The 25,646-nt window shown below is 41.4% G+C and overlaps 1 protein-coding gene across 5 annotated transcripts in view; it reads left to right on the top strand.

The window, feature by feature from the left end:
* The window catches only part of LOC125464515 (coronin-6-like), a 222,945-nt gene that overhangs the window by 38,830 nt on the left and 158,469 nt on the right, over window positions 1–25,646 (top strand). For 3 of the 5 annotated variants that reach the window (XM_048556953.2, XM_048556954.2, XM_048556952.2), the window contains one exon: window positions 22,579–22,778. In XM_048556953.2, the coding sequence (XP_048412910.1) occupies window positions 22,581–22,778 (198 nt within the window). In that variant the 5' untranslated portion in view covers window positions 22,579–22,580. Of the gene's footprint in view, window positions 1–5,505; window positions 5,523–16,838; window positions 16,948–22,578; window positions 22,779–25,646 lie in introns of those variants that run through there. The other 2 variants (XM_048556956.2, XM_048556955.2) reach the window with 2 other exon arrangements.

The following is a 25,646-nucleotide window of genomic DNA, read 5'->3' on the forward strand; positions in this document are numbered from 1 at the left end:
GTTGTGTTGATTTTGAAATATTTCCATCTTGGGTACAATGATTTTCATTTATCACTGAAGCTCATGCTTGACATTTGCATCAGCCCCACTGTAACCAGAAAAGCCCCACCAATCGGGAAATTTTAAAAGCTGGGTCATGCCAATTTTGAAACCTAATCTGTCATTATTAAAGCTGCTGGAGGGTGTGCACCTCTCCTCTCGACAATTCCTTGCATCACAGGAGATTAAATTGCAGATGGGCCACAAAGTTTTGCACCACTAACCCGACCCGCAAGAAATCCTGTGCAGGGAATGTTGACTAAGCAGCAAGGCAAAGGTGGCCAGAGTTTTGAGACTGTGTGTGATTTTCCAGTTTCTTGGGTCAGCAGTCCATATTCTTTAAGGTATTGCTGACTCGATGCTGGCAAACAGTATCTTCCATATCACTGCCCTGACAGAAAGCACCAGTTAGATTTTTGTGAGTTTAGATGGGAAACAGGATTGAAATGCTCTTCCTATTATTTTAAAGGACTTGAGTCTAGATGGGAATGCTTTCAGCAGCTAGCAGGCATTGTGCTATATTCATTATATGTTCCACGGCTGACGTTATTTTTGTCTCTTATTCTTTACTTGTGTATGCCACCCTATAGAGCACTGCTATTGGAAATGAATTCTTCAAGCCACAATGAAAATTTATGACTCACTGGGGGACTTGCATTAATTTATCTTTCTTCCACTGGGCTTTAAGGGGTGAAAATATTATTTGTTGTGGCCTGTGTATTTCTGAAGGTCCAGCATAGTCTCTCTGTTTGCTTTGTCCTGACAGAAGTGTCCAAGAGAATAGGTGCATGACTGTCCCCCTTAGCTTTCTTTATCAGCAGTCTTGATGTAAAATTAAGCAATGTCCATTTCAATACTTTTTGGAATGAATGGAGTTTGACTTATTTTTGATGCTGATTTTTCTCACAAGCTTGCTTTTTTTCTTCCTTCAGTCTACTGCTTTAGATTTGATTTCATTCAAGCAGCGAAGAGATTCCTTCTGTTTCACTGAATCCACGCAAAAGACTTCAATTTGTAATTAATGTCACCTCGTCTTGGATATCTGCGCGTGTAGTGTCGTTGATCATATCACCATTTCATTTTTCTGGCTCACTAGTTTCATTACAGCCTTTAGTAGAGCCACTCGGTTACTAAACATGGCAAGCAGTACAGATGTGTTGCTAGGCCATTGAAACTGAAATCAGTGTTATGGCCTTACTTCTGTAAATGATTGTAGGTCCTCCAGAAGCCTTCCTATTTATTTTTCTGATTCACAAGATTCTATCCAGTAGCAGATTGCGACTTAAGGGTTTTAAACTTTTATCTGCTTGCTGTAATCAGGTTGGGTGGAACAAAATTACCAATTTATGCAACAGTCTGGCTTTCTTTCATAACGTGCATTAATATGTCATGTACTATCTTTCATCACGAGATCCTGAGTTCAAGTCCCATTCAAGGACTTAAGCACAGAATTCAAGGCTGATACTCCACTGCAGTGTTGAGGGAACCTTGCATTGTTGGAGGTGCTGTCTTTAGATTTACGTTTAAATTAAGATCGTAAGACATAGGAGTGGACATCAGCCACTGAGACTGCTGTGCTCTTCAATGAATCGTGGTTGATCTGATAGTCCTTAAAGCTATCATCCTGCCTTTTGCTCTTCACCTTTTGATTCTCTTACTGATTAAAAATCTATTTCAGCCTTGAATATACTTAACAACCCAGTCTCCGCAGCCTTCAGCAGTAAAGGATTCCACAAATTCAGCACTGTCTGAAAGAAGAAATTCCTCACCAGCTGTGTCTTAAACGTGTGACCACTCATTCTGAGATAACACCCTTTGGTCTTAGACTCTTCCAAAGGGGGAACCACCTCTCCATATCTATCCTGTCAAGTCCCCTAAGAATCTTTTATGTGTCAATGTTTCAAAAAGGTCATCTCTCATGCTTCTAAATTCCAATGAATACAGGCCCAATCTACTCAGCTTCTCCAAGTCAGACAGCTCCTCCATATCCAAGAGCAGCCAAGTGAACTTTATTTGAATTGCCTCGAATGCTATTGTACCTTTCTGTAGATGAGAGGCCCAAACTGCTTATAGTATTCCACCTGAGTTCTGAACAGTGTTTTGTGTAGTTTAGCAAGACCCCTCTACTCTCATACTCCAATCCATTTGAACTAAAGACCTGCATTCCATTTGCCTTCCCTAATGCCTGCTGAAACTGGATGCTAACTTTTTATGATATATGCACAAGACCCCATCTGACTAAAACAGAAAGTGCTAGAGGAACTCAGCAGATCTGGCAGCATCTGTGGAGAGAAACAGGGTTAACTTTTCGAGTCCAGAGACTCCTCTTCTAAATGCTGACTTGTGTGTGTAAATGGAAATGACCGATGCACTATTTTAGGGGAGTTTTTCCTGGTGGCCTTGTCAATATCTATCCCTTAAACAACGTTACCAAGGCAGGTTTTCTGATCATAATTATATTGTTATTTGTATAAGTTTGCTGTCCTAACACTACACCAGTGACTCCTTCAGAAGTAGATTATGGGTTGTAAATCATCTTGAAACATCTGGACATGAAAAGTTCTAACTATCGAGGATCAAAATGCACTCGACAAATTTTATCCACTGGAGTTGAAATGCAAACTGCTTAGTTTGAATTAGCAAACTCACAGAAGCAATTATCTGCTGTGGACGATTATGTATTTATGCTGACTTAAAATAGTAGACCGGATTTTATTTTGCAGGGTTCTGACAGTGTAACGATTCAGAAGACTGGATTGGGATTTTTCAACAGAGTCTGCAATGCTGCTCCTAATTCACAAACTAGCTCATTATTTTTTGTTCAAGCCTAAATCATTTGGATTCCGTTCACCCTGCCCAAAAGACACGTTTCCCTATTTTTAGAATGGATTTATTTCCAGCTACTCGAGTTCAAACAAGGCCAACTGCAAGATGGATTTCAGAAGACATGATCCTAACTCATCTGTTTTCTAGATTGAACATGAGAAAGTGTTGGGATCTAAATGTCCTGCTGTGATCACATTGGGAACTGATGATATTTTGCTTTATCCACTTTAATGTCTAATCGTGGGAAGAATGGTGAGACATTGTGATTAAAATCTAGTGACTCTGCCATAACTTCCACAGCAATCACTTTATTTTTCATCCAGAATTATTTCTTGTTAAGGAAGGAGAGGAAAATGACTCACGCTGTTAACAACTAGGACTAGACATCAACCTTTAGTGTTACCTCATCAAAAAAACCTCAAACATTAATTTTCAATTTTGGTCTGGATTATTGATTCCAGAATCTTGGTCACCACCGAGTTTAAACTGACTGGCCTGGCATTGCTGAAGTTACCTTTACACTTTTCTTAGAACAAGGGTGTAACATTGGCAGTTCTTCAGTCCTCTGGCACCTCTCTGAGCCTGAGGAAAAGGATTGGAAAAATATGACTGTCACTGCAATTCCACTTCGTCTGATTTTCCGGACTGTGTCTCCCTTCTTGGAAATGCACTCCTGGGGATTAATGAATGTGAACAAAATGTTTCAGATGTTGTTGCATCTGCATTTAGTAGCTCTCATGAACTGATCTTCCTCAGCCAACTGTTGTACTGGGTATGGAAGACTCCAATGCATTCCTGTCCCTACTATTTCACTCATTCAGTGGCACTGGGAAACAAGATTAATGAAGAATTTTAGGAGGTTAAAAAATACGTAAAGGCCAAAATTAGCTGGCTTTTTAATAGCATTTAAGAAGTATTTAACTGCACAATTATGATGCTAAGGCATATAAGGCTATTGGCCAAGTGCTGGAAAATGGGAGATAATAGGAACTGCAGATGCTGGAGAATCCAAGATAACAAGGTGTACAGCTGGATGAACACAGCAGGCCAAGCAGCATCATAGGAGCTGGAGAGCTGACATTTTGGGCCTAGAGCCGCCTTCAGAAATGGGAGAGGGGAAGGGGGATATCAAGACCCAAAGTGTCAGCCTTCCTGCTCCTATGATGCGGCTTGGCTTGCTGTGCTCATCCAGCTCTACACCTTGTTATCTCTATGCTGGAAAATGGGGTTAGGTGTTTGTTTCTGACCAGTGCAAATTTGACATGCCAAATGGCCTTTTCTGTGCTGTAGACCTCTATAATTTTTTGACTATATGCCTTGGACAGCTGACAACAGGGTAATCACACTGAATGCCAGAATAAAAAGACTGCCAAGCACAGGCATGCAGTGATAAGGTCAGTGATGTCAACTGAGCACAATAGGATCACATCTATTTAGGAACTCAGTTAGAGAAAACATCATTTTGAAGATGGTAGGCAAAGTTTATAACATTATGATGAAAACTTTGGGAGTCAGAGGCATTAATCTTTTGCCCTATGCTGGAAAAGTCTCTAGCAGTTACTGGGTGGGTTAAGGGGTGGGGATGTCCAGGAATTACCAAGGCTGAATCCTGTGAGTGATGTGCCTGGGGTACTTAATTAATTTATAACATTTAGTAGGATACTACGTAGGTGAAAGAGAGGTAATAATTTTGCAGTATTTGGGCAATTTATCAAAGAACCTAGGGGAGGGGGTGAATAATAGGAACTATGGATATAAGAGAAAGGAGGAAGTGTGAAATGCGCCATCTCTGATACTGGCTGCTGGCTTTAAACCACTTACATTAACCTCCTCTATGCTCATGCATACTCCTTGTACCACCCAGAGGTAGCGTTTGAACCATATGCAGCCAGTTAACAAACAGAAAAGCATATTAGAATAGCAGTTCAACTTGTCTTCTTCGATGCCTCTTCTGCATTCACTTCATGGGACTGTCTGACCAATTGTACCGGTGGTTTAGAATCATGCTTTATTAATCTCTCCGCCTGTAGTCGGGAATTCTGGTTAATTAATAAGTAAAATTAAATTATTGCCAAAATTTTCTGAGATTTTTAAGAATGCATTAACTTACTGGACTAGGTCACAGTTCTCCCTCTGTTCAATTTACCTCTGTTATGGATTAAATTTTATTTCTTATTTTGGTGTAGAAATGCTAATTGAACACAGTTTCCAGTGAGTTGTATCACAGGCAGGCTATACGTGTTTGGGTTTCTTAATAAGTAAGTGCAGTGTCTGAAAGTCCTTTTTGAAATGGTTTGGGATTCACTGTTTAGAATTCAAATTGAATGCTGTTCCCTCACAGCAGGTGCATAGCATAGTGCGACCAATTGTATGCGAATAAATGAATGTCTTTCCTGTTTAATGCTGTGACAGAACATTTGCTTCTATCAGAACATACTTGCCCTCCAACTGGGTTGGGAGTAAATGAAGGAGTTGGGGGAGACATAGAACAGTTAATGTGTACAATTTCTGCATGATAATAAAAGAAGCATGGATAACTCTGTGCAACATTTCAGCCCAGTCTTCCTCTCTATTAATTTCCCTTCACCTTCCCCCACCTCTCCACCCCACCCCACCCACAAAGTACTTGTATATTTGCAGCTGTGTTTAGCAGTGAGGTGAGTGAATTGGTCACATTTTCAGTTTCTGTTGTAGTTTTCTACATTAAACCCACATGAAGGAGGCTTTCACAAAGTGGATGGGGCTGGTGGGGAGTCGAGGGGGGGGGGGAAAGAATGGAGACAGGAGTTTTATTCGCTTTTATTCATCCCTGAATTTCACAGTTCACTGTGATTGTGTTACTGTGTTGCTTGCCCACTCACATTGCTCATCTGAATCATGTTTTGTAAAGATCCAAATGACTTAACGAGGGAAATAAATGTTGACGAGCAAAACAATTTGTTCCCTTGATATTTTTAAACACTGCCAAACTGAACATGCCTTTACTTGGAATACATTGATATTTCTTGTTGCGATAAGAATGTTATTTTGAGAAGCAATCTGATAAGGCTGGCCTATCAACAGTCGAGCCTCAATCTTTTGATGTGGAGGCTGGTTCCAAAGGGGACCTTGTCCCCATAATTGTGCAGCCTAAATGTGGGTTGAAAATGCTGGAGATGAAAGAGTGTACTTACTTTTTAACATTTCTAAATCCATGGGCTTATCAAGTAGTCTTGCCTATATGCATGCACTGACAGTTTGCGATGACTGTTTGCTGTAGATATGTGACACGTCACACTGTTGACGTGATCGCCAACTTGTAGTCAAGACAAGATTTATAAATTGGAATCAGCTAGACTATATTGCTTTCATTTCACAGGATGTAGTAGAATTACTGTGATTAAATTTACATACTGATTTGGAGCATTTCATCAGCAACACCAGGGAAAGGAGGGTCGAGTAATGTACAGTGCAGTTACTTTGTGTCTGCTGTAGAATCTGTTGCACACGTTAGCATATTATTTTCATATTTTATGCAGCAGTTGATCCCTGGTCCTTTTGAATATTCAATGGATAATGAGGGATGCATGTTAATATCTCAAAATTGCGTCTCAACTTCATTCGCCGTTCAGAGGCGTGGATTATAATATTTTTGTTTACTAGATGATCACATTAAGTGTTGTAAAGGTCACACCTTGCATCATGAGTCTTACTTCAGAGAATGCCAGAACATTAAATGAGTACTTTGCTTCTGGCCTTGGGTAATATTATTTCTCTCAATGTATCTGTCTGTAACTTTTCGTTTATTTCAGACGGGCAGTGCATTTGAAGTGGTATGTTTGAGAACACCAGGCTGCAGCTATCACCAAAGCAGGCAGATAAATGATGTCACCTTTTTTTTTTGCCACAGAAGTTGTGTTTTTTAATTGATAATGGTGTAAGGTTCTGAAGGGGGTTAATGTTCATGTGACTGGCTCCATCCATTCTTCAGATGTGCCGCAATGTGGTTCCATCGTGCACCCAGATAAGTGCTGTCAGCCTGGAACTCCCTCCACAGTTTCTGACATTGTCACTAGAGACAGCAGACGGGGGACAGATGCCATTCTCACTGCAAGGTAGATTCTGCAAGTGCAGAATCTCACCAGGCTCTTGGCACCGTTGGCAACGGTGAGATGAGTGGTGGGATCAGCAGAGATGTTTGGCGAGGGCCCCATCTCGACATTGAGAGCATCTCACCACATCTTGTCCACGTTGCTCAAGTGACGTGAGAAGTGAAGGTGGGATTCTTGCCTGGCAGTGGTGGGTTCCCGTTTGATGCTCATTATTACAGCCTAACTCACCACGGGTTATAATTTTTACCAGACGAGTTTAACCTTGTGAAATTTGACATGGAAACCAAAGCAGATTCCTGGTGCGTTCAACTCAACACATGCTGCAAGAGTCCTCCATGTTGGAAGTCAGCCTCTGTGAACCTTCCTGGCACATCTCCAGCATGTTTCGAGAATGCCTCCAAGCTTCAGTGGTACGTGCTAGTAACTATTGTTCTAATGCTGCAGTAAGGACCCTGTGCTGTGGACATGCAGCCAGCTGATGAACTAGACCAGGCTGCATCTCCGGGCTCTTCGCTCACTGTCAGTGCTCACTCACTCTGATTCTCCCCAGATGCTCAAAGCATTCCTGCCCTGCCTTGCCTTTTTGTAGTTTGCCTGCTCAGCCGGAGATACCAGGCTCATATTACCATCATATCACCTTCATGTTTAGCACAGACATAAAGGCAGGAATTTTGCCTTGGCTGTCAGCAGCCTCAGTCCAGTCAAGGGTGATAGCCTTTGCTCAGGGAGTCCATGCTTGGGGTGGTCAAGGTGAGGATCCTCTCCTGATAAAAGATGAGGAGCTGAATGAGAGGTCGCACATCACCCATCTTGACTCTTTCTGCCTCATTCTGGTCTGTTTTGCTCCTGGAATTTGAGACATGTAGATTTTATTGAAGATGAAAGTGGGTGGCACAGCCATTACTGTTGGTGTAGGTGGTGAGTTTTCCTGTGTGAGTGAGTAGGCAGCGCAGAGGATGTGTAGGGTTAGTGACGTTGGAGGTTGGATTGGGAGACAGCGAGTTTGAGAAAATGTTGCAGTCGAGAGTGAGAGTGGTAGAGCATACGATTTGGTGGGAGGTGGCTGCAGTAGTAGAGAGCGAGTGAGTATGAGGTATTAGGGAAAAGACGGTGGCACTTACAGCACTGACATGGAAAAGGACATTGACCTTCATTCTGTATTGTGGCCATTCCTCCAGACCGCTGCTGTAACCCGTGTGGCAACTTTGAACCTGGCTGGCATGATCTGGTGTTGTGGCCTCCACTTTTGGGCCTGCAGGAAGACATAGTCCTACATGCACACTAACTCATCCAGCAGGAGCTCCAGGACAACCCCAGCAAAGCAGGTGCTGATTTCTCCTTGCTGTGTCTGGTGAAAATGCCAGAAGCCATGGAGGGACCCCCAGACTAAGAACGCTTACCTGGATCCTTTTAAACATAGGATGGGCACCAGGGACGCCGGTCAATTCTGGGATCTCCAGAGAATGGTGAGTTGCTCTGGAAATGCCGTGTGGTAAGATGGGATGAAAATTGGATGCAATTCTTGGTGCAAGTGTCAAATGGCAATTACAGTGCGGGCTTGGTGTATCACAGCAAGAAAACTCACTTGGCCTTCCAGAATGGATCATTCCACTAAACTCAACACAGTTCGCCAAGAAAACCATCAGTTTCAGCCCAAGGAGTTCTACTTTAAGTTTTATTTTTGGATCCTCCCTCTCCCCAATGTGTATCTGCACATGTTCCGCAATGTCTGAGTATAGATATGATTCAATAAAGATGTACTTGTTCCTATCATGCAATAAACTTTCTTGTTACCCAAGAACAAGATTCTCTAAGGTGGTGTATCCTCGACCATTAATTGCTGGATAAGCCCAAGACAAAGGTGCATAGATACTGTGGACAACCCTTCTCTAATACCACACACAGTTAGAGATGGCAAATACTACAAGGCTCTGGGAACAGTCGTCTGGGAAAGTATTACACAATGGTCTGCTGATGTTTTATGCCGGTGAGTGAAACACGCTCAGAATACATGTAGCAGTGGTACATTTGCCTTTATCACTTGCATACACTGCCTGACAATCTTTGTGACAAACTTGGATTCAAAGCATGATAATGCTGTCACAACAAAAGTAACCTTAGCTCGGTCTGATTTCTGTGGTATACTATTCCATTTCGTGCCTTACCTAGCACAGCTTCCCTGCCGAGGTCTGAAAAGTTGTGTGAAAACTTCTGAAATGTGCCAAATTTCTTGAGCAGGTTCACTTCACATAACGATTCAATAGATCTTAAAGAAAGCAGCAGAGCAGTGTCAGCAGTTTTGGGTTTGAATCCAGCTAAGGCTGGAAGGATGGAATCAAAGCGCGAAACTGGCCAAAATTCAACATAATTTGGAAAAGCCTGAATTTGAGCAGCCACGTGAGTGTGGGAAAAAGAAATGCGCATTATTGGTGTCCCTGGCACAAATCTGACATTGTGTTCAGACGTGATGCCAGGAAGAGTAAAGGGAGTTTTATTTAGCCTGTAGTTAACTCCTTTGGATAATAAATTGTAACACTGATATGTTTCATCTTGTTGGAGTGCAAAATTCACAGCAGGGAATTGGCAGCAACAATATTTATCTAAGTATCAAAAATAATTAAATAATGCACTTGGGACATTTGCTTACCTTTATGGCATTTGAAACCACTATCGGATAAATATCACAGGGCACCGATGGGTCTTCTGTTTATCTCTTGAAAATGCTAATGCTAAATTTGGGAAAAACAATGTTTTAAAATGTGAATTTAAAAATAAAGGCAGACCCACGGTGGGTGAAGGCAATGAAATGTTGCAGTCACAACAGAACTGTCCCTGAGGAGCCCTGCAGTAATACTTATATGCCCATTTCCTGAAGAAAACTGCTGTGTATACTTTGTATTTTATACAAAATACATAGATAATGTGTATCTCTGCATTAGCTGATGGAACAGGGATGCATTTTCACTGGCCAGCTACAACTTGGAATTAGGTTGCAGGTGGTAGACAGGAAAGATCCTTGTCAAGACTTTGGTGTTTAGGATTAAGTGTTCGACGTGTTCTACAATGTCCATTTAAGGATCAAAGTTAACTCAAAGAGATTTTTTTTGCTGATGGCCGTTAACCAAAAGAATTGAACAGCATGAATGATAGTGTAACTAAGTAAAGAACTGCAAGTATTCTCACTGAGGCAGATACCGTCCTTTTGGCTCTGTGTACTTCCCCAAACACACAACATGCTGACCTTTTAAGTACAGCTTTCAGAGGAAACTATTCAAGGAGCTATGTTGCAAAAAAAAACCCAATACGATGCTGGCGAGACATTTCAAAAATGTTTGGATGTCAGGCTGCATCTCACATCTGCTAAAGGCTGGATGTTGAAGTGGGAGTCGCTATAGTGACTCGGTCTAAATACAGATCTGTTTGCTGTATTCATAGTTTTCACAGTTGCCCAGTTATTTTAAATGGCTGTTTTGTCACCAAAACCGTTGCTGTTTCTCTCACCTACAATTTTCAGAAAGAGCTACAAATCCCTGAAAAAAATATATGTTGCTGCTTGAACAAATGATAGTTGCAGGGTTGGGCTGTGTTAAATATACTGCTGGTACTGAAATTGTTTGTCATATTTCTAGTTCCTTTATAAAAAAAAATCTTTCCCATGAATTTTTCAGTGAATTTAAATTGAAATATTGCTGCATTCTGAAAGGAAGTCTTTTGTATTTTGGCCCAAGGGTGACGAAATTACACACATGCAACACTATTAGTAATGCATAGGGGTGAGCCACTTGCCAATGTATCTAATGAGTAATGTTGTTATATATTTATTCCAAAAAGTGAAAGATTCTGCATGTGAATGAAGCTAATTATTCTCATCGCTGAGTATTAGTAGCCTTTCACAATGTTTTGTATCTGATTTAATTATGTGCTGTGTAAGTGAAATCATTCACAGAAATATCTGTGATTCATACATAAGTACAATCTTCCTTAACTGAAAAATCTACTTTATGGAGTCGTAAGTTAGTCTTTCAATGGTAAAGTCAACATAACCAAATCATACAGGCTAGAAGTCTTCCTAATGTGACTCCTGGTATTTTCTAAGTCAGCTGATCTCTTAACTTTCTCAGTATTGTAAAGGTTTTAACAAAGATCTGTAGCTTGGGTTGTGAGTGAGCTTGTTGATTTTGCTCGCCGAGCTGGCTTGCTTTTGTTCAGACGTTTCATCACCATGCTAGGCAACCCCTCAGTGGAGCTTCCAATGAAGTGATGTTGTTCTACTCCTCTAGGAATTTATACTGTTTGGAATATTATAGTGAGCTGTCATTTCTAGTTTTGTTCTGTTTGGGTTTGCGTATGGGTCCAATTCCTAGATGTTTGTTGATTGCATTATGGGTTGACAGCCAAGCATCTCAGAATTCCTGTGTATGGCTTGGCCTTCTATGGTTACATTGTCCCAGTTAAACTAATGGCCTTCGTTGTCCGAGTGTGTTGATACTAAGGAGAGTTCGACGTGCCATTTTGCTGCTTGTTGACGTTCATGTATTCTGACGACTAGTTTCCTTCCTGTCTGTCTGATGTAATGTTTGTGGCAGTCGGTGCATGGTAGTTTGTAAACTATGTTGGTTTTGCATGTTGTGGGAATGGGATCTTTAATCCTTGTTCAGGAAAGCACTAGAAAAACTAAAGACAAGAACATTTATAATCCTACCAACGGACACAGGGCTTGTGACTGTCATTATGAACAAATCAGACTACATTGAGAAAGCACAGGCACTGCTCCAAACACTTAGCAAAATGTGGCGATAGACCCAACGCTGCAGCTAGGTAATAGGATCACTCAGGCTCAAGAGACTAAAGGATGTAGGACGGATAACCAAGACTACATGAGAATGAAACCAGAGGGCACAAACCAGACATTGTCTCCCAACCAGGCACGCCTTCACCCAAACTGGCCAAGGACTTACAATAGAGGCTGAAATACCTAGTCAACAGATCACCTCATTCCATCCACTCAACCCACGAATTCCTTAATATCCTCAAGAACATAATCTCGTCGCTGATTTTTATGGTATCCTTTGACTTCACAGCTTTATTCACATCAGTTGACATCCCACTAGCCAAGGAAACACTGGCCACATTACTAGAGGAGGCAGGGATGCAGACCAGCAGCTCCATCAGCAACGATAACCTATGTAAACTGTGCCTCACCACACACTTCATCTTTAATTGTCAAGCATGCAAACAAATCAATGGCACACCCCTGTGGTCTCCCATCTCGGGAGTTTTTGCAGGAGCAGTCATGTAAAGACTAGAACACACCACCCTCTCCTGCATTCAACCGAAACTGTGGAACTGATATGTGGGCAACACATTTGTCATTATCAAACACACCAAACAAGGAGAGACCCACCATCTCATACACAATGTATTTGCAGGGATTAAATTCATAAGAGAAGACAAAAACAACAATCAGCTTCTGTTTCTGGATGTCAGAGTTGAGAGTATGACCAACGGGGGGGGGGGTTCCAAACCTCAGTATACAGGAAAGCAACCTACACTGACCAAATCCTCAACTTCTGCAGAAATGTCCACAAACGAACCTGTATTAGGACACTACTTAAACGGGTCACCACTCACTGCAACATGCCAGAACTATGCAGGAAAGAGGAAGAGCACTTCTACAAAACACTCGCTATGAATGGATATCCCCGTGACTTCATCCACTGGTGCCTACTAAACAGGCAGGAGCAGGGGTACACAGTACACCCTAAACCATTAGCCACACTGCCTGACATCAAGAACATAACAGGACTGACAACGAGACTCCTACAACCATAGGAATCATGGTAGAACACAAGCCCACAGCCACGCTATGACATACACTCACAATGATTAAAGACCCCGTTCCCACGACATGCGGAACCAACATAGTTTACAAAATACCATGCAAAGACTGCCACAAACATTACACTGGACAGACAGGAAGGAAACTAGCCATCAGAATACATGAACGTCAGGCTCGCAGCAAAGCGGCACGATGAGCTCTTCTTAATATCGGTACACTCAGACAATGAAGGCCATCAGTTCAACTGGGACAAGATAACCATAGTAAGCCAAACATAGACATGCATGGGAATTCTTAGAGGCACAGCTCTCAACCCATAATGCAATCAACAAACATCTAAAATTGGACCCCATATACAAATCCAAACAGAGCAAAACCAGAAATGACACCTCATCATAATGGACTAGACAGTATAAATTCCAAACGGAGTAGAGCAACACCACTTCATCGGAGGCCTCACTGATGATATTACCTAGCATTGTGATGAAACAACTGAATGAAAAGAAGCCAGCTCGATGAGCAAGTCAACAAGCATTCTCTGCATCCATGGGTTAGGCAGAAAGAAAATGATTTCGGATTTCAAGTTCCAATAGCTTCTTATTCTCCATTATCTCTTGTCAGTACATGCCTATGCTTTCTTTATCCCTTTGTACCTCTTCTTTCCCTTCCTGTCCTATTTTTCTCCCTCTCTTTGACCCCTTCCTTCCCCAATCCCCGCATGTCACTTCACATATACTTGTTCCACTTGCTCAGCCTTAGGATTGGATCACCATTATTTGAGTATCTGTTGAACAATCCTAAGATGGATCTATGAATGTTAACTATCTGACTGTAACTGGTACCTGTACAGCTTTCCTCCAGGCCAAGTGACTGTTTTTGGAAGGGGGATCTTTTAAACCCTGAGATTCAAACACATAAGTAATTTTTCTGTAAATTGCTTGTTAAATAACTGATTAGAGATACATCCCACTAGTTTTTATTTGCTGTATAAAAGCACCTTGAAATGTGTGTGCAACTGGGAGGGCAGGACATTTGGATGTTCCTCCAATAATGTAAGCTGTAATTGTCACGGAATGTAAGATGAAGATTGCTAACAGCTTTACTGTTGACGGTACTTGTGTTCTGGTATTTTATTTTGACAAGTTGAATTACATTTAAACCTTGTGGGTGAGGGAACTGGTGGGGCACCAGAGATATAAATAGATCCACTTTTGAGGTATTATTTTGCTCCTTTTGAGGACTTTTTTTTCTTCCAAGGCATTTAAATAATGTATGAGAACAAATACACTTTATTTTCACCAAGCCCTCCTGATAAAATTGTGATTATTCACTTGAACAATGCCAGTGTTACACAGTTGTAGGTGAGAGATTAATTCCATGTGCAGATTGGCAACTATTAGCTTGAATTATCATGTAACTGAAGATCACTTTCTTTTTTCCTCCCCCCCCCCCCACCCCCCCACCAACCCATTCATTTTTAAGGCACATCATCACACCTGTCACATCATCATCTTGCCCTTTTCCAATTATTTGAAACATCTAATGCATTACATTGTTCAAATTACTTTGAGAATATGACCCCCCCTATACAGAAGCATTGCTCTGGTTTCAGAAAACACATCCCTGATAACCAATGACGGGAAACCAAATATGGACCAACTTGCTTTGATTTTCCAATCTCTTATCTTTTCCTCCTCTTGTAACATCTCTGGTGAAACTTGAAGCTCACTATGTCTTCAAACATAGGATACTTTGCTCAGTGCCATCTACAGTACTGTCCTCCTGCTAGATAATTCTGATGCACTGTTTGCGCATTCAGAAGATGCATCTTATTCCAAGTTTAGGTTTCCATCCCTACCCATTTCACAGATGCTTTGTGCTCTCCTGTAACATATCTCAGAAAATTGTAAACTTTTTTGGAAGTGAAGAGCTTTTGACCAGGCAGCTGAGCCATTGGAACTTCCACTGGATCCAGCATTCAGCTTAACATTGTTAAATTCGAAATCGATTTTATAAAACATCTTTCCACAGTAGCAAGAGCAATTAGTTATGACACGTTTTTAATGTGTCGCAACACACCAAGGCACATCACACGTGCAGTATGCACGTAACTGAATCAAGTGCACCCATATATGTAACCAAATCAAATAAGGCGATGTTAAGTGAGATAACCAAAAGCTTGCGCAGAATGATTTTGGAAGTGTTTTAAAGAAGGCCAATGATATGAGCAGAAGATGTGACAGAATAAAACTGGCTTTAAAATGAATGAGGTGAAGTAAAAAGAAAGTGATCTTCAGTTACATGATAATTCAAGCTAATAGGTGCCAATCTGAATGTGGCAACTAGCCTTGCCCTTACAACAATGTAACACTGGCCGCAGTCAAGTAAGTAAACCTGTTTTTACCACAGGGGCTTGCTGCAAAATTAAGTGTATTTGTTGTAACACTTGGGCATTGTTTAAACGCGTTGGAATAAAAAATGTCCTCAAAAGAAGCAAAACAATGCCTCTAAATGAAATTATTGCTCTAACTTTTCTGGAGAGCAGAGAAGGGAAGTGTGTAGAAGGAACTTTACAGTTACCTTGACTTTGAAATGGTTAGCTATTTCCACTTCTTGGGTATGAAAGAGTGAGATATTTGCAGGAGATTGAAGTGACATATGGTCTGAAAGTTCAATGGGTGTTTCAAAAAGCCATTGAGAGGCAACCGACATTTGTATATATTTAAAATGCTTTGGGAAAATTACTTTCTTTATATCATTAGAATAGAACTTTTTTAAAAAAAGTACTTGTCTGGGCTAATCTTAGTGTTGAACGCGATGCTCTGGACTGTTGGCTACCTTTTTTCTATGCTGTTGCATTTGATATTACCCATGCACTTCGGTTTCACCCTTTAGCTTGTAGCCTAGCCTCTAGCCACAAGAGAATGAGATGGCAAGTCTAACACTGTGCAGTAAAACTCTACTCATTTCAAATATATCAATCTGAAACTCCTGTGATTGTTATTTGCAGGAGTCTTGGTGAGACTGTAGTCCTTCCTGCCTTGTGCAGTTATTAGTGCATTGTTACAGCAGAAATGAGGGAGCGAACAAATGGTATGTTTTTCCCACTCTGTATCCGGTGATAGCTCTGTAATTTAGAGCTGACAAACACATGAGTCAATTAAAAAAGCATTTACTGCATGGATCAGCTTTTCTGTACAATAGATGTGAGGGGGATTGGTACACTGGAATGTTATGCTTGGATTTAAGCTTCACTTGGGTCAGGTATGTGTTTATGTAGGCTCCATTTAACTTCCTACATTATCTGTATGATGCCAAATCAACATCCTGGGCTAGATTTGCAATTCAGATGTGGAGCTGAGAAGTGAAATAAAGTATCAGTCCGAATTTCCTGGCTATGACCTGCTAAATACTGTGCACAATACATTTTCAGACACATGGCCACCCCTCAAAAGAAACAACTACTTTTGATGATTATTTGTTTAGTATATTTTACGATGAATATTCTGTCATTCAGTATGAACATGTGATAGTTTAGAACAAAGTCCTTTCATCTTTGGAGATTCAGCAAAGCCTATTCGGTAGGAGTTCCTCTTCCTACCCCGTTCTAGATGGGGAGGTGCCCATGTTGGACTGAAGTGGACAAAGTCAGAAGTCCCATGACACCAAGTTATAGTCCAATGGATTTATTTGAAATCACAGGCTTTCGGAGTGAAGCTCCTTCAGGTAAATTGGCTTCACCTGATGAAGGAGCACCACTCCAAAAGCTTGTGATTTCAAATAAACCTGGTGGATTATAACCTGGTATTGTGTAACTTCTGACTCAGAAACCAAGTTGTCAGTTTCAAAATGATTCTGAAGAAAAGTGGGTATTGTTGGGGGACTCTGCTTTTGAAATGTTAAACAGAACTTGCATCTGTCAGTTTGGTAGTTTAGATGAGATTACCAGTGGCACATGGTACCCAGACCAAGATTTGATTTAGAGGAATAACTCTTTACAGATTCTGTCTCTTACAGATCAATGCTAAAGAGGAAAACAAGATTAGCAAAGGAGTAGCCGGAAAACTAGAGAAGTTACTGGGACAAGGATTCAGGATAAAAGGCACAGGCAGACTTGAATCATAGGAAGCTCTGCTCTGGAATAGCATTCAGGTATGTTGAAAGGATAATCCCCAGGGGATAATTTAGCATAGTAAGCTATCTACTTGTAAGTGCAGCTGAGGGTAATGAAGAAAGTTAGAAAAAGTCTCTGAGAAGAACAAGTAGTATTGAACTGTGCCAGGTTACCTGTACAATAGTGTAACATCCTGATCATCTCATCAAGCTTTCTTACATTTGTTAGTTTTTTAAAAACTAACAATTACATCATGTTTTCTGCTGCAAATTTTCATGTATCCAATTCATAACAACTTCATCCCTGATTTTATCTACTTCCAGCTTTACTGCTCAAGTACTTGAGGGTGGGGGATGGGTTTGGCTCCAAAGGCCCCCATGAAAAATCAATTTTGGGGGAGAACAAAAATTACAAGCCACCCCACCCACCACCAAATATCTTATTTATAGATTCCAAGGTAAAAGAGTCAGTATGTGTACGTATATATAAAATCTTTGGTAGTTGTGCCATCTTACCAATTTAAATCTCGCCAACACAAATATGGAAGGTAATGTTGCAACATTATGACATCATCAAATAAAAGAGAGAGGGAGAATGAAAACGTAGGCCCTGCACATTCAAGAAAAGCTTTTTAGAAAATCTCAGAGCTCAAAAACTGTGGATTAGGGACATTTTGATCCTTGCCAACTGTGACACCTATTTGATTCACTATTTAGGCGTAAATCCACAAAATATTCTAGGTATAGATGGTGTAGATGGAGGTGAGATGTTAGGGAGCCTAGAACCAGAGTACACAATATCAAAGTAAGGGGAATGCTATTTAGGACTAAGATGAGAAAAATTTATTTTTTGCAGAGGGCAGTGAATCTTTGGAATCCTCAACCACAGAGGGCTATGAAAGCTCAGCATTTGAGTTTATTTAAAGTAGATATTGATAATTAAAAATTTATCAATGGCATAAAGAGTTGTGAGGATACTGTGAGTAAAAGATAAGGAAGTGTTTGATGTATTAAATGGTGGAGCAGGCTCAAAGGGCTGAATGGCCTCCTCCTTTTCTTAAGTTCTAAATTAGCCTATGGACTTCACACATTGTGATGGCTTAACTATCAATCTAAGCCACCCATCCTCACTATATTTTTTCTACCATTATAAGGCCCCATACTTTCATGTGCAATCAAATTTTCATATCTTTCGTTCAATTCCTTGATTGCAATTATCCACAGTATGCAAACCTTGCAGCTTTCATCTTGGCTACATTTCTGTAGGTTGATTTTATTAACATTTTGTTTTCTTACTCTGTGTGCACCTGAGTTGATCTTCTCTTAGGTAACCCCTCTCATTACGGTTCACTTAAATTAATTTTGCTATATTCAAGATGAGAAATTTTCCAAACAAAAATTATTGTTCAGAAAGCCTGTTCCAATCTGCTTATGATTCATAGTGGCCATTTCAAGACTCATTCATTAAGCAGTGGATTGGTATCCTGTTGTGCTGTGCGAGTTATTGAAGGGATGCAGGTTGTCATAGATGTAGGCTAAATTATTTCCTGTGTTATGCTTCCTTGAGCTATACCATCAGTGGTGATTCTGACAGAAAACTGGACAGTTCCCAATGTAGACAGGTTGGCATTTACTGAATCGCATTGTGCAAAAGAAACAAATTGCTTGATTGCTCTTTTAGTTGAGGTTATAAGGCTGGCTAAATAGTTCAGTAAGGAATTACAGACACTGAGGTTCAAATAGGAGACAGGAGAAATTTACAGTTCAGTCATTTCCAGCACCTCCTAACTGACCAGATAGAATCCCTACAGTGCAGAAAGAGACTATTTGGCCCAACAAGTTTGCACTGATCCTGTCCTCATAACTCCACATTTCCCATGGCTAATCCAGCTATCCCGGACACTATGGGGTGATTTAGCATGGCCAATCCACCTAACCTGTACATCTTTGGGCTGTGGGAGGAAACTGGAGTACCCAGCGGAAACCTATGCAGACATGGGGAGAATGCGCAGGCTCCTCACAGGCAGTTGCCCGAGGTTGGAATCGAACCCGTGTCCCTGGTGCTGTGAGGCAGCAGTGCTGACTGCTGAGCCACTGTGCCGCCTGACTTAGAACATAGAACATAGAGCATTACAGCACAGTACATGCCCTTCGGCCCAGGATGTTGTGCCGACCTGTCATACCGATCTTGAGCCCATCTAACCTACACTATTCCATGTACGTCCATGTGCTTATCCAACGACGACTTAAATGTACCTAAAGTTGGTGAATCTACTACCGTTGCAGGCAAAGCGTTCCATTCCCTTACTACACTCTGAGTAAAGAAACTACCTCTGACATCTGTCCCATGTCTTTCACCCCTCAATTTAAAGCTATGCCCCCTCATGCTCGCCCGTCACCATCCTAGGAAAAAGGCTCTCCCTATCCACCCTATCTAACCCTCTGATTATTTTATATTTTTCAATTAAGTCACCTCTCAATCTTCTTCTCTGTAATGAAAACAGCCTCAAGTCCCTCAGCCTTTCCTCGTAAGACCTTCCCTCCATACCAGGCAATGTCCTAGTAAATCTCCTCTGCACCCTTTCCAAAGCTTCCACATCCTCCTTATAATGCGGTGACCAGAACTGTACACAATACTTCAAGTGCGGCCGCACCAGAGTTTAGTACAAGTTCACCATAACGTCTTGGTTCCGGAACTCGATCCCTCTATTAATAAAAGCTAAAACACTGTATGCCTTCTGAACATCCCTGTCAACATGGGTGACAACTTTCAGGGATCTGTGTACATGGACACTGAGATCTCTCTGCTCATCTACACTACTAAGAATCTTACCATTAGCCCAGTACTTTGCCTTCTGGTTACTCCTACCAAAGTGCATCACCTCACACTTGTCTGCATTAAACTCCATTTGCCACCTCTCAGCCCAGCTCTGCAGCTTATCTATGTGTCTCTGCAACCTACAGCATCCTTCATCACTATCCACAACTCCACCAACCTTGGTGTTGTCTGCAAATTTACTAACCCATCTTTCTATGCCCTCATCCAGGTCATTTATAAAAATGACAATCAGCAGTGGACCCAACACCGACCCTTGCGGTACACCACTAGTAACTGGTCTCCCGGATGAACATTTCCCATCAACTACCACCCTCTGTCTTCTTTCAGCAAGCCAATTTCTGATCCAAACTGCTATATCTCCCACAATTCCATTCCTCCGCATTTTGTACAATAGCCTGCTGTGGGGAACCTTATCGAACGCCTTGCTGAAATCCATATACACCACATCAACCGGTTTACTCTCATCTACCTGTTTGGTCACCTTCTCAAAGAACTCAATAAGGTTTGTGAGGCACGACCTTCCCTTCACAACCGTGCTGACTATCCCTAATCAATTTATTATTTTCTGGATGATTATAAATCCTATCCCTTATAACCTTTTCCAACACTTTACCAACAACTGAGGTAAGGCTCACTGGTCTATAATTACCAGGGTTGTCTCTACTCCCCTTCTTGAACAGCGGAACCACATTTGCTATCCTCCAGTCATCTGGCACTATTCCTGTAGACAATGACGAGTTAAAGATCAATGCCAAAGGCTCAGCAATCTCCTCCCTGGCTTCCCAGAGGATCCTAGGATAAATCCCATCAGGCCCAGGGGACTTATCTATCTCCACCCTCTGTAGGATTTCTAATACCTCTTCCTTGTGAACTTCAATCCCACCTAGTCTAGTAGCCTGTATCTCAGTATTCTCCTCGACAACATTGTTGTTTTCTAGAGTGAATACTGTTGAAAAATATTCATTTAGCGCATCCCCTATCTCATCTGACTCCACACACAACTTACCACTACTATCCTTGATTGGGCCTAATCTTACTTTTGTCATTCTTTTATTCCTTAAATACCTATAGAAAGCCTTAGGGTTTACCCTGATCCTATCCGCCAACAACTTCTCATGTCTCCTCCTGGCTCTTCTGAGCTCTCTCTTTAGGTTTTTCCTGGCTACCTTGCAGCCCTCATGCGCCCTAACTGAGCTTTCACATCTCATCCAAACATAACCCGCCTTCTTCCTCTTGACCAGAGATTCCACCTCCTTCGTAAACCACGGCTCCCGCACTCTACAGCTTCCTCCCTGCCTGACAGCTACATACTTATCTAAGACACACAGGAGCTTTTCCTTGAATAAGCTCCACATTTCTAATGTGCCCATCCCTTGCAGTTTCCTTCCCTATCCTATGTTCCCCAAATCTTGCCTAATCTCATCATAATTGCCTTTCCCCCAGCTATAAATCTTGCCCAGTGGTATACACCTATCTCTTTCCATCACTAAAGTAAACATAACAGAATTGTGATTGCTATCACCAAAGTGCTCACCTACTTCCAAATCTAACACCTGGCCAGGCTCATTACCCAGTACCAAATCTAATGTGGCTTCGCCCCTTGTTGGCCTATCTACATTCTGTGTCAGGAAGCCCTCCTGCACACACTGGACAAAAGCTGACCCATCTATAGTACTTGAACTATCGTGTTCCCAGTCAATATCTGGAAAGTTGAAGTCCCCCATGACAACTACCCTGTCTCTGTCACTCCTATCGAGAATCATCTTTGCTATCCTTTCCTCTACATCTCCTGAACGATTCGGAGGCCTATAGAAAACTTGCAACAGGGTGACCTCTCCTTTCCTGTTTCTAACCTCAGCTGACGAGTCCCCAAACATCCTTTCTGCAACTGTAATACTGTCCTTGACCAACAATGCCACACCTCCCCCTCTTTTTTACCATCTTCTCTGTTCTCACTGCAACATCTAAATCCCGGAACATGCAACAACCATTCCTGTCCCTGCTCTATCCATGCCTCCGAAATGGCCACAACATCGAAGTCCCAGGTACTAACCCATGCTGCAAGTTCACCCACCTTATTCCGGACGCTCCTGGCGTTGAAGTAGACACACTTCAAGCCAACCTCTTGCTTGCGGTGCCATCTTGCGTCCCTGAAACTTTATTTCGGACCACTCTACTCTCAACCTTTTCTATACTCTAACTACAATTTTCGTTCCCATCCCCCTGCTGAATTAGTTCAAACCCACCCGAATAGCCTTAGCAAATTTCCCCCCCCAGGATATCGGTACCCCTCTGGTTCAGGTGAAGACCATCTTGCTTGTAGAGGTCCCACATACCCCAGAAAGAGCCCCAATTATCCAAGAATCCAAAACCCTCCCTCCTGCACCATCCCTGTAGCCAAGTGTTCAACTTCTCTCTCTCCCTATTCCTCGCCTCACCAGCACGTAGCATTGGCAACAAACCAGAGACAACAACTCTGTTCGTCCTACCTCTCAGCTTCCATCCTAGCTCTCTGAATTTCTGCCTTAAATCCCATCTCTCTTCCTGCCTATGTCATTGGTGCCAATGTGGACCACGACTTGGGGCTGCTGCCTCTCCCCCTTAAGGATCCCAAAAACACGATCAGAGACATCACGCATCCTGGCACTTGCAAGGGAGTATGTTGGTTGGGGAGCACGCCAACAAGTTTAGGTCTCAGCAACAGAAATGATAACAGCAGGTTGGAAAAGACTGGGATGTGATTGCAAAGAAGAAAAATAACACTGTTTTTTTCTCTTTTAGATACAATAAGTTATTTCCAAACTAACTTTGCTGTTCCTTTTTGATTATAGCCATGAGCCGTAGGGTTGTACGTCAGAGCAAGTTTCGCCATGTCTTTGGGCAGGCAATGAAAGCTGACCAATGTTATGAAGACATACGTGTGTCTAAAGTGACGTGGGATAGCTCCTTCTGTGCAGTTAATCCCAAATTTGTGGCCATCATTGTGGAATCCGGTGGAGGAGGAGCCTTCCTGGTCCTGCAACTTGCCAAAGTAAGTCTTGTTCAATAGATTGATCTTGCTCGCTGTAATCAAGCATTTTATATCTATCTTCTGTTCTAAAGCTGTTCCATGATATGCTCCTTAAGGAGTTGAGACAAATTCCCAATGTAAGATGAATAATACTGTGAAAGGTTTTGATGCCTACTTTGGTTAAGGTTATATCACTGGCCAAAAATCAACTTTATGAATTCTCTCTGATATTGAGTGGCATTGTGAGTTCCTTTTATGCAAAATCCTACACCTTTACTTTGACCCAAGTCATTACCTTCAATATTGGACCTATTGTCCCTCTGTCTGAATTATTCAGTGGATTAAATAGAAAATACAAGTTCAGAGTCATTGAGGGTTATTTTATGAAATTACAGTCCTTGCAAAGTGCATTGCCTACGCAAGCACATATGGGATAATTCAGAACTGCACCTTCCACAACTTCCTGTCCATAGAAATTGACAAGAATGGATCTCATAAATTTGCTTTGACCAGACCATTCATGGGGCTCTCTGTTTATACAGCAAGGGCAGTATTATTGTAATATGAAAGATCTTAAATCTTTTGACATGTCAAAAGGTTGGCATGAATTTCTTTGTTTTTAATTATGATTTATTTTCAGAGAAGTAAAACTTCTTAATTTTATTGAATAAGATTAGCATGAGGATTCTAGAACTGCATTTATCTGTGCGTAGAGTTGGACTGGGAACAGCTAAATACCTTTTTAACAGGTTTTAGAGTACTGAGCATTTGAAAGAGTTTGGATGGTTTTTGCGATTTACTTTGCAGAAGATTTTGTTCCTGTTTTTGACAAGAAATAGAAATGTGTGAATTATAAAATTAAGCTCAATTACGACCTTCATTTGTTGAATAAACTGAATTTGTGTTTGCACTGAACAAACAGGAATTATGATTATGTCAGTCTTTGGTCTGTAATAGAAGCACAGTATGAGTTAATCTGCAAAAAATTAGTGAGTGAATTAATGAACATACCGATGGTGAGTGGTAAATTTGTCCTGCTAATGTGCATTGTAGTTGTTATTGCCAGTAGGATTTTATATTGCTGCCAAAGCAAATTAAATATGATTGTGTGTAAAGCTCTGACTCATTAACATCATTATACACTGCTTAAACCAGCATTTTATCATGTGACCTTTGGTCTGTCAGTCCCATAGTGGCTTCTTAGGTTCAATAGTTGCTTTACTTTAGGTTTCTGCTGTACTAATGACACTGCTCAATTTAAAAATACGACCATGTACAGTATGTAAAAGACTGTCTTATAGAATTGTACTGCAAAGAAAAAGAATGCAATAATTATCATTGAGTTTAGTGCTGTTTTACAGTGGTATTGTCAAGTTTTGAAAACCGTAAGTTGGATAACATTGTATTCAGTTGATAAAATCTCCCAGTTTAGTCTATTGAATTAGCTTTCATGTGTATATCTATTCGAGGCAACAGCTTAGGCATTGTCAAATGACTGACATTGTTCATTTGTGACTGTCTGCAATTTGCAATGAAAACGCCGCAGCTTTCTTATCAGAAAGTATGGTCAATGAGTTGACTGTGAAGTCAAACAGACGGGGAAGTTTAAAAGGAATAAAACACCACCAAAACACATTATATCAACGTAAGCACCAAAAACATGAATGGCAAACCCAGCTGTATCGGTCCTGCACAGCCCTACTTCCTAACACTTGGAGCTTGTACCGTAATTGACAGATGTCCCACAGACTGGTTACGCAGTAGCCTGTTATTGGCATAATCACCTTACAAATGATATGCCAACCTTGCCTATGCCCTGTGTCGCCAGCAGAACATAGCCAGACGAGACAACGGCATAGAGATATACGGTCAGGAGAGATTTGAAGTCCTTTGACTTCTGGTCAAGTGGGGGCAAGGAAAGATCTAACTGATTACCAATCCTGCTGAGGCGTCTTTTAGAGCAGGTTGCAAACACAAACCCTTTGCCGCTGAGAAGGAGAAGAGCACAAAATGTATTAGAACAGCACTACCTGCAAGCTCCTCTTTAATGATGAAGTCATATGGACTGTTTGGAAGAGCAGCCTATGATCTCGCAGGAAGAAGACCCGCCACCTGAGTCTTCCTCGTAATATCTGTAGTAATGTTGATCATATGAATGCAACTTGTGCCTAGTTGCTATCATGCATGAAAACAACATCTCGTTTAAAAACGAGTGCCTTTTCTCATTAGATGACCTAAAGAATTTCTTCTACCACACTAGACCAAGTGGATCCTCTAGATCCTTGTCAGGACAGAGGATAATGACAGCAAATCTATCAAATTGCTAACAACATGATGGGCAGTGATGAGGATTTATGTTGCACGAGGTATGAGTGACCACCACACAGTCCTTGTGAAAGTACTGGCTTTACATTGTGGATACCTTCCATCGTACTGTGCTAAATGGGATAGATTCCAAATCGATCCAGTAGCTCAAAATTGGATATTGGAGCTACTGTGGGCCGTCAGCAGCAACAGAATTAGTCTCAACCACAACCTCTAACGTCATGGACCAACGTATCCCCCACTCAGTGACAGCAGAGTGCATTGGCTACAAGGTGCACTGTCGCAACTTAACAAGGGCTCTTTTAGAGCAAGTTGCAAATGTGAAACATATGCTACTGAGAAGAACAAAAGCACAAAGTATATTAGAACAGCACTACCAGCAAGTTCCCCTCAACAATCCCTTCCTGTCATCATTGTGGGTGTCCCTACGGCATGTGGACTGCAGCAGTACAAGGTGCAGCTTCCCACTATTTTCTCCAGGACAATTAGGAATGGCAACAAATTCTGGTCTTGTGACATTGTTACCCTCTCAAAATATTTTAAGAAGATAGCCTTGACCCTAAC

This window comes from Stegostoma tigrinum, chromosome 27, assembly GCF_030684315.1.
Source record: "Stegostoma tigrinum isolate sSteTig4 chromosome 27, sSteTig4.hap1, whole genome shotgun sequence".
NCBI classification, from domain to species: domain Eukaryota; kingdom Metazoa; phylum Chordata; class Chondrichthyes; order Orectolobiformes; family Stegostomatidae; genus Stegostoma; species Stegostoma tigrinum.